General features: G+C 43.5%; 4 protein-coding genes across 5 annotated transcripts in view; 2 read left to right on the plus strand and 2 right to left on the minus strand.

Annotated features, from left to right (window-relative positions):
• Positions 1-3,710, plus strand: part of LOC134177773 (ankyrin repeat domain-containing protein 17-like) — a 27,335-nt gene extending 23,625 nt beyond the window's left edge. Inside the window, exons 23-27 of the mRNA XM_062644551.1 lie at positions 189-393; positions 466-534; positions 1,737-1,984; positions 2,886-3,195; positions 3,631-3,710. Of these exons, the coding sequence (XP_062500535.1) occupies positions 189-393; positions 466-534; positions 1,737-1,984; positions 2,886-3,195; positions 3,631-3,710 (912 nt within the window). The remainder of the gene's footprint in view (positions 1-188; positions 394-465; positions 535-1,736; positions 1,985-2,885; positions 3,196-3,630) is intronic.
• A 30-nt stretch (positions 3,711-3,740) lies between these two features.
• On the minus strand, positions 3,741-4,590 carry LOC134177774 (uncharacterized). The gene has a single exon (XM_062644552.1). It carries the CDS (start codon positions 4,563-4,565, stop codon positions 3,741-3,743), a length of 825 nt encoding a protein of 274 aa, XP_062500536.1. The 5' UTR covers positions 4,566-4,590.
• A 461-nt stretch (positions 4,591-5,051) lies between these two features.
• LOC134177775 (uncharacterized) lies at positions 5,052-7,217 on the minus strand. The gene has a single exon (XM_062644554.1). The coding sequence runs from the start codon at positions 7,215-7,217 to the stop codon at positions 5,052-5,054; it is 2,166 nt and encodes a 721-aa protein (XP_062500538.1).
• Positions 7,218-8,880: 1,663 nt separating this feature from the next.
• Positions 8,881-12,500, plus strand: part of LOC134176713 (DNA (cytosine-5)-methyltransferase 3C-like) — a 17,149-nt gene continuing 13,529 nt past the window's right edge. The window contains exons 1-4 of one of the 2 annotated variants that reach the window (XM_062643371.1): positions 8,881-8,977; positions 9,675-9,751; positions 9,814-10,474; positions 11,726-11,887. In XM_062643371.1, coding sequence (XP_062499355.1) covers positions 8,975-8,977; positions 9,675-9,751; positions 9,814-10,474; positions 11,726-11,887 — 903 coding nt within the window. In that variant the 5' untranslated portion in view covers positions 8,881-8,974. Of the gene's footprint in view, positions 8,978-9,454; positions 9,516-9,674; positions 9,752-9,813; positions 10,475-11,725; positions 11,888-12,500 lie in introns of those variants that run through there. The other variant, XM_062643370.1, reaches the window with a different exon arrangement.

The raw sequence follows: 12,500 nt of genomic DNA on the forward strand, positions 1-12,500 counted from the left end.
TTTGTTTAATAAATCATAAATATTAACTAGACTGACATCTGATTTTATACAATTATCTGGATGGATCTTGTCTAATTCATTGTGTGATTGTATTAATCATAGATATCAACTAGATTGACAAATCTATAATTTTGTATACAATTGTTTGGATGGATCTAGTCTAATTCATTGTGTGATTGTATCATTAGAAGTCGCCGTCTCCTTCTGGGAGTGACAAGCAAGAGGAGCGACAGACTCCGGCTCCAATCGGAACCGGACGAAGTCGACAGCAACCGTCGCAAAAGATCAAGACGTTGGACGATGGCGGCAGCATCAAACCGATCGGAACGGAACGAACTCACCGTCAGTCAGGAAACGTACCGACTGCTATTGTTAATCCCGGATTTCCAACAAGTCAGTTGTGTGTGTTCGTCGATGGTGTGGGTGTGTATGGTGATGTAGTGATGGTGGTGATCGTTGTTGTAGGTCGAGAACAACCGAGTCTGAATCCACAACCGACCACTGGAGTGTGGGCATACCCGACGACAAGACGAGGTTTGTGTTTTGTCTGTTTTTCGGACTCGTTTTTTGTCTGATTCTTGGTCATATTTTATGTCTGTTTTGGGGTCTCATTTTGTCTGGTTTGGGAGTTTGTTTTTTTGTCTGATTTTGGTCTCATTTTTGTCTGGTTTGGGCTCTTTGTTGGTTTAACCTTTTATCTCATTTTTGTCTGATTTTTGATCTCATTTTTGTCTGTTGGGTCTCCTTTTTAGCTTCATTTTTGTTTGATTCTTGGTCTCATTTTTGTTTGATTTTTGGTCTCATTTTTGTCTGTGTTTTGGGTCTCTTTTAGCTTCATGTTTTGTCTTGTTTTTGGTCACCATTTTGTTTTGATTTTTTGTCTTTTGGGGCTCAATTTGGTCTCATTTTTGTTTGATTTTTGGTCTTGTTTTTGTCAGTTTTGGGTCTCCTTCTTAGCTTCATTTTGTTTGATTTTTGGTCTCCTTTTGGTCTTTTTATAGGTCTCGTGTTTTGGTCTCTGTTTTGGTTCGATTTTTGTCTGTTTTGTGGGTCTTTTTGTCTTGTTTTTGGGTTTCATTTTTGTCTGTTTTTGGTCTCACTTTTTGTCTGAATTTTGGATTTTGTGTTTGTCTGATTTTTGGGTCTCATTTTTGGTCTTATTTTTGTTTGATTTTTCATCTTTTTGGGGTCAATTTTCTGTCTCATTTTTAGTTTCATGTTTTCTCTTAACTTTTTGGTCTCAGCATTTGTCTGTTTTTTGGTCTAATTTTTTGTCTGTTTTTGGGTCTTGTGTTTTGGATCTCATTTTGTCTGATTTTTGGTCTCGTTTTGTTTGTTTGTTTTGGGGTCTTCTTGGTGTGACCTTTGGGCCTCCTTTTTTGTCTGAATTTTGGGTCTCTTTTTTGTCTCTTTTGGGTCTCCGTTTTAGCATCATTTTGTTTGATTTTTGGTCTCATTTTAGTCTTTTTGGGGGGTTTCATGTTTTTTGGTCTCCGTTTGGTTTGATTTTTGTCTGTTTTGTGGGTCTTTTTTGTCTTGTTTTTGGGTTTCATTTCTGTCTGTTTTTGGTCTCATTTTTGGTCTCATTTTTGGTCTTATTTTAGTTAACTTTTTGGTCTCGGTATTTGTCTGTTTTTTTGGTCTCATTTTTTGTCTCATTTTTGGTCTCAATTTTGTCTGATTTTTGGTCTCCTTTTTTGGTCTATTTATTTGTTACCCTTTCCTCTCTCCCACAGATGTTGCGGACTGGAGTATGCAGCCGACTGCAGTTGCATCCATGTCCACATCGCATCCCGTTTTGTCTCAGTATGTCAGCACCTCATACAGTAACAGTACAAGAGGAAGGTCGTTGGAATCGCTCGCTAGTCTTCTCGATCGTCTCTCCCTCTCTAAACATCTCAACTTGTTCCAACGGAACGAGATCGATCTAGACGCTCTCATGCTCATGTCAGAGAAGGATTACGCTGAGATTGGATTACCCAAGGTGAGAAGTACATGTCGGTCTTACTTTATTTGGTTGTCAATCTGTTGCTCTTTTTGTTACTATGTTGTTGCTTGTTTGTGTGTGTTTTTGTTGATCAGTTTCTGGTATATATGTATGTACGTTTGTCTATCCGTCTGTCTGTCTCTTTGTATGTCTGTTTCTCTGTCTGTCTGTAAGTTTGTGTCTGTCTGTTCGTCCATTTGTCCATCTGTTTGTCTGTCTTTCTATCCATCTGTTTGTCTGTCTTTCTATCCATCTGTTTGTCTGTCTGTTTGTTTGTCCATCTGTCTGTCTGTTTGTTTGTTCATATGTTTGTCTCTTTGTTTGTCTGTCTGTTTGTCCATCTGTTTGTTTGTCCATCTGTTTGTCTGTCTGTCTGTCCATCTGTTTGTTTGTCTGTCTGTTTGTCCATCTGTTTGTCTGTCTGTCTGTTTGTTTGTGTGTCTGTTTGTCCATCTGTTTGTCTGTCTGTCTGTTTGTTTGTGTGTCTGTTTGTCTGTCTGTCTGTTTGTCCATCTGTTCGTCTGTCTGTCTGTTTGTCCATCTGTTTGTTTGTTTGTCTGTTTGTTGGGTGTCTGTTTGTTTGTCTGTTTGTTGGGTGTCTGTTTGTTTGTCTGTCTGTTTGTCTGTCTGTGTTTGTTTTGTCCATCTGTGTGTCTGTCTGTTTGTCTGTCAATCTGTCTGTTTGTCCATTTGTTTGTCTGTCTGTTTGTTTGTCCATTTGTTTGTCTGTCTGTTTGTTTGTCCATTTGTTTGTTTGTCTGTCTGTTTGTTTATCCCTCTGTCTGTCTGTCTGTCTATGCATTCATTTATTCAGTCCAACTTCCTTCTAATCTGCATATCATATTTTCACACCACCACCATCTACACACTGATCTCTACACCCATTCTTACCATCTAGGGTCCTCGCATGAAACTACTCAACGCCACAGGCCGCCTAGACGAGACGTGTCCACCTGATCAGTATCCCTCCCAGTTACAATCTCCAGTCAGTGTCACATATTCTCGTCCGACCGAAGACTCCATTCCCGTTTCACAACATCACGTGCTCTTTCCGGCAACAGGCATGCCGTCGACGATTGCAGCAGCGGCGAGTAGAGCGTGGGCGTCTGTACCACCCGTTCAGACAACGTCCTCGATGAGTGGGGAATCGGCATTGGAAGGCAACGCCACACAACAAGCTCAAGGACAACAGCAGTGTCTGTGTGGGTGTGGGTGTGTCAGTGTGTGTGTGTGTGTGTGTGTGTGTGTGTGTGTGTGTGTGTGTGTGTGTGTGTGTGTGCAGTGCTCAAAATTAGTTTTCAAAGTTAGTCGGCCGTATGGCCAGTAATGCCAGAAGTTAGCCGGTCATTCAAATTTTTTACCGGTCATCTAATTTAATTAGTAATCAAAAGCAGTTAGTAATCAAAAATTAGTAATCTCTAATTTAATTAGCAATCATAAACCAAGAAACAAGAGTCAGTTGAATACACATATTACTAAGGAAGTAGGCATTAGTTTACAACATGAAAGCACCTAAAATTGCAGTAACTAACAAAACATAGCAAACTGTGAACTGCTTTCCTTTATAATGTTACAGTTTTACATCAAATTAAGCAATTTACTCTAACACCACACTATAAGCATATTTGTTCGAACATAACTAGTTACTACAGATCTGAGATGCTATTCTGACATCATGCAAGTTGTGCTAGTGCATGTGACGATGCAAGTTGTGGTAGTGTGACGATGCAAGTTGTGGTACTGTGACCATATTTCACTCATCATTCAAGATCCAAGAGTCCCAATCATCCAGAGATACCGACTGCTCTGCCTCACATATTGTTTCAGTTGCCTCATTGATCGCTGAAGTGTCTTCTTGTTGATGAATGGTCTCGCTGCTGCATTCAATTTTTATTTTTTTGGGATGACTTTCATGACGAGTTCTTGAACAGTCTGACCACCATAACTGTACAGCAGCGCTTGAATCAAAATTTTCAAGTTCAATTCCCTCAACACTGACCTCTAGCAGATCAGATAACGTCTCCTGACTAAGACTTGTTCTACGATCAGTTTTAATAAATTTTAAGCGGGAGAAAAGGCGTTCTACTTTTGCAGTACTAAACGGTAAGCTGAAAAGGAGCTGTGCAATAGCAACTAAATTCCTAAATTGCGTGCAGTCAGGTCCAAACGCCAAGCGGTACCAAACATGTTGATACCCATCTCTGTCCACTCGAAGATATTGATGTGCATAGTCAAGCATCTCCTTGGCTTCTTCCTGAATTGCTGCTAGATCAGTAGCCTTGGCCTCGAGAGGAGCTCGGAAATTCTCAACTAGCATTGAAACAGCCTCTGTAAGCTGATGAGAGAAAGACTCATCGGTTTTGTGTGAGTACCAGGCTTGTGTGTCCAAGAAAACCATAATAGCCCTCATAAGTTTTGTGTCTGACCATGAAAGTCTTTCCTTCAATTCATCATCCAATCTTCTCAGATCACTTAAAGCTTGCTGTCTGCAGCTGTTCACAACAACATCATTGAAGTGATGTAATTCAATTCCTTGATACGTCATTTTGCCATCTGCACTTTCTATTAGATTGTCCATGACACGTCTGCTTGCAAACCAATTGGTTAAGAGGGAGTTTCTTTCAACTGTTCCATGGCTCGGTGACTTTTGAGTACTGATTGAATTGCCTTAATGATATCAAGATCATCTTCCTGTAAAGACAAGCTCAGACTAGCGGCGGGATCTAAAATATCTATGTAATGGGCACAGGACAGAATTATTTTTGCATGAGTCCACTTTGTCAAATAACCTTTTAGACGCTGCCGATCAGGGCTTCTAAGACTAGCATCTTCACAGAGGCTTGCTAGGTGGTTCATGTAAGCCCCATACCTATCGAGAACTCTGTGGAGTGCTCTTCGCTTATGAACAATCCATCTGCTTCCTGATGCTCTCACTGGTAGGTTGCCACCCCTTGGAAAATTGTATACTTCTTTCAAATCGTTCACAATGGCCCTCAGTTCCCTACATTTCTTGGGAGACTTGTTGTAAAGATAATAGATCCTAAGAAGCATTTCATCTATTTCTTTAAATACTGGATTGGAGAGAGCGTCTCTGCTTGCCAGTTCTAGTCGATGGGCAAAACACCACGTCCAGAAAATCCATGGCAGAACATTCTGAACTTTTGCTTTTAGTCCACGTATCTCTTGAGATGTTTACAGCAGCACCATCAGTTCCCACACCAACAAGAATTGGCAAATTTTTGACTTGCAGCACATTTTCTGGATTCATCAAATCTCTTATACCCATATCTTTCAGAGCTTCTTGTAGGCAATCGAAGAGTCCAGCAGAATCAGCCTTAGACGGTTCCAGTACTTTGAAGTATTGACTTCGAGTTATTAGCTTTTCAGAGGTGTGATCACTCTCAGAATAGATGATTGCAAACAACTCATTCTCCACTTTTCCTTTGTCAGCTGAACTATCCATCAAGATGCTGAAGAAAGGTGCTGCCACTGTTTGTTTGAAATGCTGTCGCTGACTTTCAGCAATATAATGCACAAAGTGACTAGCTGCTACATCAGTTGAATATGCCTCTCCCAGCTCAACACCATGTCGTTTTTCAAGAGCACAGATAGATGGATATTTTACGAATGGAAAGTTTTCTTTTGCCAGAAAATAACATATTTCAAATTTCTTCATCATCCTTGCTTTGGTCTCCGGCTTCATCTTAAAACTTCTGGCAATCTCACTGTAATCCGTCACTGGCTCTCTCCTCTCTCTTGCTGTTTCTTTTCGCTTGTAGGACATTGCAGCTTGATGCTGAGCACTCCCAGCATGATCAATGACATTGTTGGTTCTGTGATTTCTTGACCCATCAATCCACGTTCTGGAGAAATGCTTAGTGCCACATACCTTAGATTGGTATGTTCGACACACCTCACACCACAAAATATCAACCATTGAAGGATTATCTTTCATCACTTCACATTTAAGCCATGACATAGTTTGATAATCAGCTTCATGGCTTCTTTTCCACCCCATAAATGTTTCTTTTGATATATGACGTCTGCATGTGGTTGATGACACATTTTGACGTACTGGTGTTTTTGCAAGCTCTGGAATGGTTGTAATCGGATGACTATTTGTAATCTCCCTTTGGTCTTTCTGTACATGTTTGTTCTTGTTACTTAATAACCAGGAATCAAGAGTTTGCTTGATCTTGGAAGACTTGCTTTCAGAACCCTTTGGCTTAGTAGCAGTGACAGCCATAGCACGTTGAGTTGTGCGAGAAGCATTGCCATATGCCGGTTTGTCACCATTTTGACTTTCTTGGGCTGCAGTGTGGTGTGAGTCAACAGGTATGCCAGAATCTTCATGCATAGTTTCTACTGTAATATCCATGTTCGAAGGTATTGCACAAACCCTTGGGCTCTTAGGTTGGAATCCAGACAATGACCATGACTTTGGTTCAATTCTCTTTGACTTTCTTGATTTTCTAAGGGTTTTCATTACAACAAATTCACTGGCATTCTCATCATCACTGAAGCCAAAGGTAGATTCAAGTTTGTCAGAGTCAGACTCATCACAGCAATCAGAGGCAGGAATGTCACTTTCGGCATGGTAACTGAGATTAGTGGCTGATCTGGGTAGCAAAGGCACAAAGTGATTGAGTTGAACATTTCCCTTAAGAGTTGCTGGCTGAGTTGTGCTAGACCACATGATATGAATATCATTATTTTGACTTGTTGCAGATTCCAAAGGTTGTACAATGGTATTCATAAAGGGGCGGATACGTTGGATAACCTCAGGGTAGTGCATGTTGATGGAACAACCAATTGCTGCAGCTGCACCATAGACTTGCACCATCCCACACCAACTTCCAAATTTCTTTGTCTCATTGCCCTCCTTCACCACAGCTAAAGCTAGACTGTCCTCAGTGCCCTTTCCCACTTCCTTTGCGGCTTTGAACACGCTGTAACTCTCATCAGAAAGAAACGTGGCAATGAGTGAAGAAGGATTCACACCTGGACAAGACGAAGATTTTTCAATCAAAGCAGCTGCAATTGCCTGTGGCTTGTTGCAGAGCTGTTCTGCACCTTGCTGACGGAGTTGCTTGTGATTTTCTTCCTTTCCTGTCAAGGACATTGCAACAGCCCGAAAAAAGCAATTGCCATCAGCTCCCACACACACAGGCTTATGGGTCACCGGAGCATCATTTGGGTAAAGAAACTGCGCAACTGGGTCCAGAGACATAACGCTCTAACAATGAATTGAAAGGCAAAAAGCAACGCGGAAGTTTCAACAGATGTTAGTATACCATAATTAACGTCATTAAGTACTCATGTTCCATGTACCATAGCAAATCTTTACACAGCATGACCACTTAACTGATTGTATCATAATTCACGAGAGATGTTATGGCATTTCATAGTAACACAACAATAGCTAAACGGTCCTCTCACAAGACTTAGATAAACATGCAGGGCTGTCCCTCTCATGCAGACATGATTGAGGCCTGACAAATAAGGTAAAAGTTGGGCGGTGCTATAGATTGTAGAGTACAAATTCAGAGGCCAACACATGAACAGAGACTAAATAGATGGTGCTAAATGATGTACATAGCTAACATATAATATCACATAGCTATGTAGACTAGCTATACACTTAATTGGCTCTTCATAGAGCTGGGATAGCTCTTCTCATCACTAATTAATGACCTACAAAAGTTGACCGGTCACCTTGACCGGTAATTAGCAACTATCACCGGTCATTATCCAAATATGATCGGCCATTGACCGATGACCGGCAGTAATTTTGAGCACTGTGTGTGTGTGTGTGTGTGTCACTGTGTGTGTGTGTGTGTGTGTGTGTGTGTGTGTGTGTGCGTGCGGGTGTGTCACTGTGTGTGTGTGACTGTGTGTGTGACTGTGTGTGTGTGTGTGTGTGTGTGTGCGTGCGGGTGTGTCACTGTGTGTGTGTGTGTGTGTGTGACTGTGTGTGTGTGTGTGTGTGCGTGTGTGTGTGTGTCACTGTGTGTGTGGGTGTGGGGGGTGTCACTGTGTGTGGGTGTTTATGTGTGTGTGTGTGTGTGTGTGTGACTGTGTGTCGGTGTGTGTGTGTGTGTGTGTGTGTGTGTGTGTGTGTGTGTGTGACTGTGTGTGGGTGTGGGTGTGTCAGTGTGTGTGTGTGTGTGTGTGTGTGTGTGTGTGTGTGTGTGTGTGTGTCACTGTGTGTGTGTGTGTGTCACTGTGTGTGTGTGTGTGTGCGTGCGTGCGGGTGTGTGTGACTGTGTGTGTGTGTGACTGTGTGTGTGTGTGTGTGTGGATGTGTGTGTGTGTGTGTGTGTGTGTGTGTGTGTGTGTGTCACTGTGTGTGTGTGTGTGTGTGTGTGTGTGTATGTCACTGTGTGTGTGTGTGTGTGTGTGTGTGTGTGTGTGTGTGTGTCACTGTGTGTGTGTGTGTGTGTCACTGTGTGTGTGTGTGTGTGTGTGTGTGTGTGTGTGTGTGTGTGTCACTGTGTGTGTGTGTGTGTGTGTGTGTGTGTGTGTGTGTGTGTGTCACTGTGTGTGTGTGTGTGTGTGTGTGTGTGTGTGTGTCACTGTCTGTGTGTCACTGTGTGTGTGTCACTGTCTGTGTGTCACTGTGTGTGTATGTGATTCTAGGTTGGCTGGAAGAGCTGGAGCTAATCCACACTGTCAATGCTCACCACATCGGACCACCACTTCTCTACTCCGAATCAACCAGGACACGCTACACGTGATTTTCGTTGTCGTTCTCGAATACACTAAAAACTCTGACATAAACACTAAAAATAAAGACATTGTGTTATACATCCATCGCAACAAAGCGTCACCCACATTATCACGTGACATAGCAATCATCACGTGACGTCTACCACACACACACATCGCGGTACCCACGTCGTCGTCCACGTGCTGGAACAAAGGCGTGCAGCTCTCTTCCTTGCCGACGACGTCTGCAAGCCCGACGAGCTCGCCGCGCGTCGCAAAATGGTGAGACCCGCGCGCGGACTCGACCGCCGTGCGTGCGCGCGTCGCAAAAAGCCGCGACTGTGTGTGGTATGTGTGTGCACATGCCGCGCAGAGTGTGCACCCGTTCCCGCGCGCGTTCGTCGGGAGGCCCGACGATTTGCAGTCGCGTCGGGCGTCGCATCCCGTCGCATGCATGCGTTGCACGCGAGGCATCTGCAGGAGAGCGTGCAGGCGTGCGTTTGTGTTGTGCATCCGGTCTGATGATGTTTTCCGGTCGTTTGCGGTGTGTGCCGAGTTGGTGGCGAGCTGTTGATGATGTTGGGTCTAGGTGTGTGGGAAAACATGGCGGATGCACGGTGCATGCTCTCGTCGTGGTATGCAATTGAGCTCGCTGATTGGTCGATAGACGGTGTTTGCAGAGCATTGCGGGAAGACTGATATTTAATTTATTAATTTATATTAATTAACAGTCGTGACGTAATTGGTAGGAGCGTTCGGAACGAACCAACGAATTCGATTTCCTGATGGTTTGTATTCGTTATTGTTACGAATGCTGAGGGTAGGTCGGTATGTACGCCTGAGGGTAGGTATGCTGAGGGTAGGTAGGTATGTATGCTGGGAGGGTAGGTATGCCTTTTCGTGGGATGGGCGTGTCTGTAGGAATTTGTTCTGGGCGTTGCTGGTGTGCTGATGCCTTGTGTACGTTCTTGTCGTCTAGCAAGCTGCTACATCTCCCAATGAGGGGGCGGGGCCAATGCGGGTGAGAAAGAAACGGCAGAGAGATCACAAGACGAGGTGGGATACGTTTGTTGTGGCGTGGGGCTCGTGATGGGAGTGTAACGAGTTGTTTGTGTTAGACGTGAAGGGCAGGAGGAAGTATGCGACTTGTCTGCGAAGGTTGGGAAACGGGAGGAGGAAGCCGGTGGCGAGAACGACGAGTCCGATGGAAATGTGGTCTCTGAGAGTGTTGATATCAATGGTGGTGCTAGTGTTTTCCCTGAGCAGCTGACGGCATCAGAAGCAGGAGGGGGTGTGGTTGATGGTGATCGTAGTGATACACTTCAGTGTGCTGTTAGTGACCAGAAAGACGGAAAACGGATCTCACTTGTTGCATCGGACGGCTCCAACGACGTACAGATGAAGGTTGATGATACGAATGAACTGCACTCAAGTAAATCCAGTAAGAAGACTAAACGTCTCTCGAAGACTTTGGCGAATAGAACAGAGACGCAAGTTCTCGATAGAAATCTGACCGACACTCAGGAGATGGTTGCCATGGTTGCCATAGCAATAGGTGGAGATAACTCCAACGGCTTGGCGGAAGACGACGTACACGGCAGTCTGGAAATGCGGCGTCCCGGTCTGAGAGTAAAGAGAGCGAAAACGTATGTGAAAGAGAAAGTTATGTGCGAAGAACTGGAGGAGGAGAAGAGAGCGAGAGAAGACGAGGCGGCGGCGGTGGCGGCGTCACTTGAGGAGGAAAAATCGAGAATAAGAAAGCTGGCAAAGAAACGGCAGGTGAGAGGTACACACACATGTACAGTAGTCAAAATATCGGACGTCTCTGTTGGTTGTTATGTCTGGTATCCACGGTGTTTATCGCTTTCGGCATCTTTGTGTGCATGTGGTTATGGGGCGGAGTCTAGTTTCAACATGACAGCATCGAATACTTTCATTAAACGCTGCACTCTAATAGATGCCTTCCTTGCCACGGCTGAGAGTACAGATAAAATATAAACGGTGCCCTCAAATAAATGCTGCCCTCCAATAAATGCTGCCCTCCAATAAACGCCACCCTTGAATAAATGCCGCCCTCGAATAAATGCCACACATTTTAATGAATTTCAATAGATCTGGAAAGATCTGTTGCTTAAAGTTTGAAGGAAAATTGTAGAGATTCCTAGTGCATACGTAAGGCAAACGTTTCTTTAGACTACCTACCCAGATACTGTTTCACCACGTGACGTCTCAAAGTGGTAAGTGTTGTTCCCTTGAAATGATGTCAAACCTATAGTGTGTACACGTAGACACGTAAAGTACTGAGAGAGCCTTTAACAGATAAACGGCGCCCTTAAATAAGTGCCTCCTTTGTTTAAACGCCGCAGTTGTAGCCCTAACTAGAAATAGATGCCCCAGCGTTTAATCGAAGAAATGAAGTAGAAAAACAAATTTGAAGTTTGTCTGTCTGTTTGTTTGTTTGTCTTTCTGTTTTCCTGCCTGCCTGCCCGTCTGTCTGTCTGTCTGTCTGTCTGTTTGTCTGTTTTCTGTTTGTTTGTCTTCCTGTCTGTCTGTCTGTCTGTCTGTCTATCTGTCTGTCTATCTGTCTGTTTGTCATCTGTATGTCTATCTGTTCATCTGTCCATCTGTTTGTTTGTCTTTCTGTTTGTCTGTCTGTCTCTCTGTTTGCCTGCCTGTCTGTTTGTCTGTCTATCTGTCTGTTTGTCTGTGGCCACATCGTGGCTTCACCGACCTCATACGTATTCAAGACTTGGTATTCATTGATTTCGATATAAAGTATACATACAGTGAAAACACTTGGTGTTCGCTTCCCTAATAGACGGAACAATGTGCTAGGGTTTTTTGGGTCTTGCCAATCAGCACATAATTTTTACATAATTAATTAATTAATTAATTTAGACAAACAAAATACCACACTCTATTTATCATTACCCATTACCTCCATCCTATCATGCATAACGTTTTTGCATACGATCAAGAGTCTCGATGTAAAGCGGGTGTTTGGTATACTGAATTGGAATTCTATTGTAGCGAATCGTTCTCGAAGTCGGACTTGGTGAAATCGTGTGGGGAAAGCTTCAGGGATTTGACTGGTGGCCAGCGAAAGTTACGGGTTATTGGGAGGCATTTCAGGACCCTCCGGCTCACGGCAGTGTCTGGCTGAAATGGTACGGGGACGAGACATACTCACAAGTAAGTCTCCAATATTACTTCAACATATTGTGATACCCATATATGTATGTATGTATGTATGTATGTATGTATGTATGTATGTATCAATGTATGTATGTATGTGTATGTATGTATGCAGGGTTCTAGCCAGACATATGTATGCAGGGTTCTAGCTAGTCTCGCGTAGCCAGACCATCCCCGCCTACATCCTTCCGTCGAGAGATAGTCTGGGGATATGCCTATACAATTCTTGTTCTGCGCTCCCTACGAATGGTGGGGATAAAGACCTTTATAGATAGCAGGAGGTCTAAGTAGGTGTCACGCAGTCGCATTCCGCTCATTTCGCTTATGTTGATTACGGTCATGCTTGTGAACATACCCTAATTAGATATTCTTTCTTCAATCTGTAGACCTTGAACTACTGTCTTGTTACATGCAGGACGTACGTTTTGTGGCCAAATTGTCCGTGAGGCTGTACTTTTTCACCGATCGACGTCTGATTTCTATATCTATTGCGTGATCTTGTGCGTCTGACGTAAGCATGGGACGTGCTTTTGTTTAGTCATGACGCTCTTTTGCCATCCATTAGTCTTATTTAGTTGCTGCTCGTTTTAGCGTGTTGTTTGAATGCAGA

Source organism: Corticium candelabrum, chromosome 3 (genome assembly GCF_963422355.1).
Source record: "Corticium candelabrum chromosome 3, ooCorCand1.1, whole genome shotgun sequence".
Lineage (NCBI taxonomy): Eukaryota > Metazoa > Porifera > Homoscleromorpha > Homosclerophorida > Plakinidae > Corticium > Corticium candelabrum.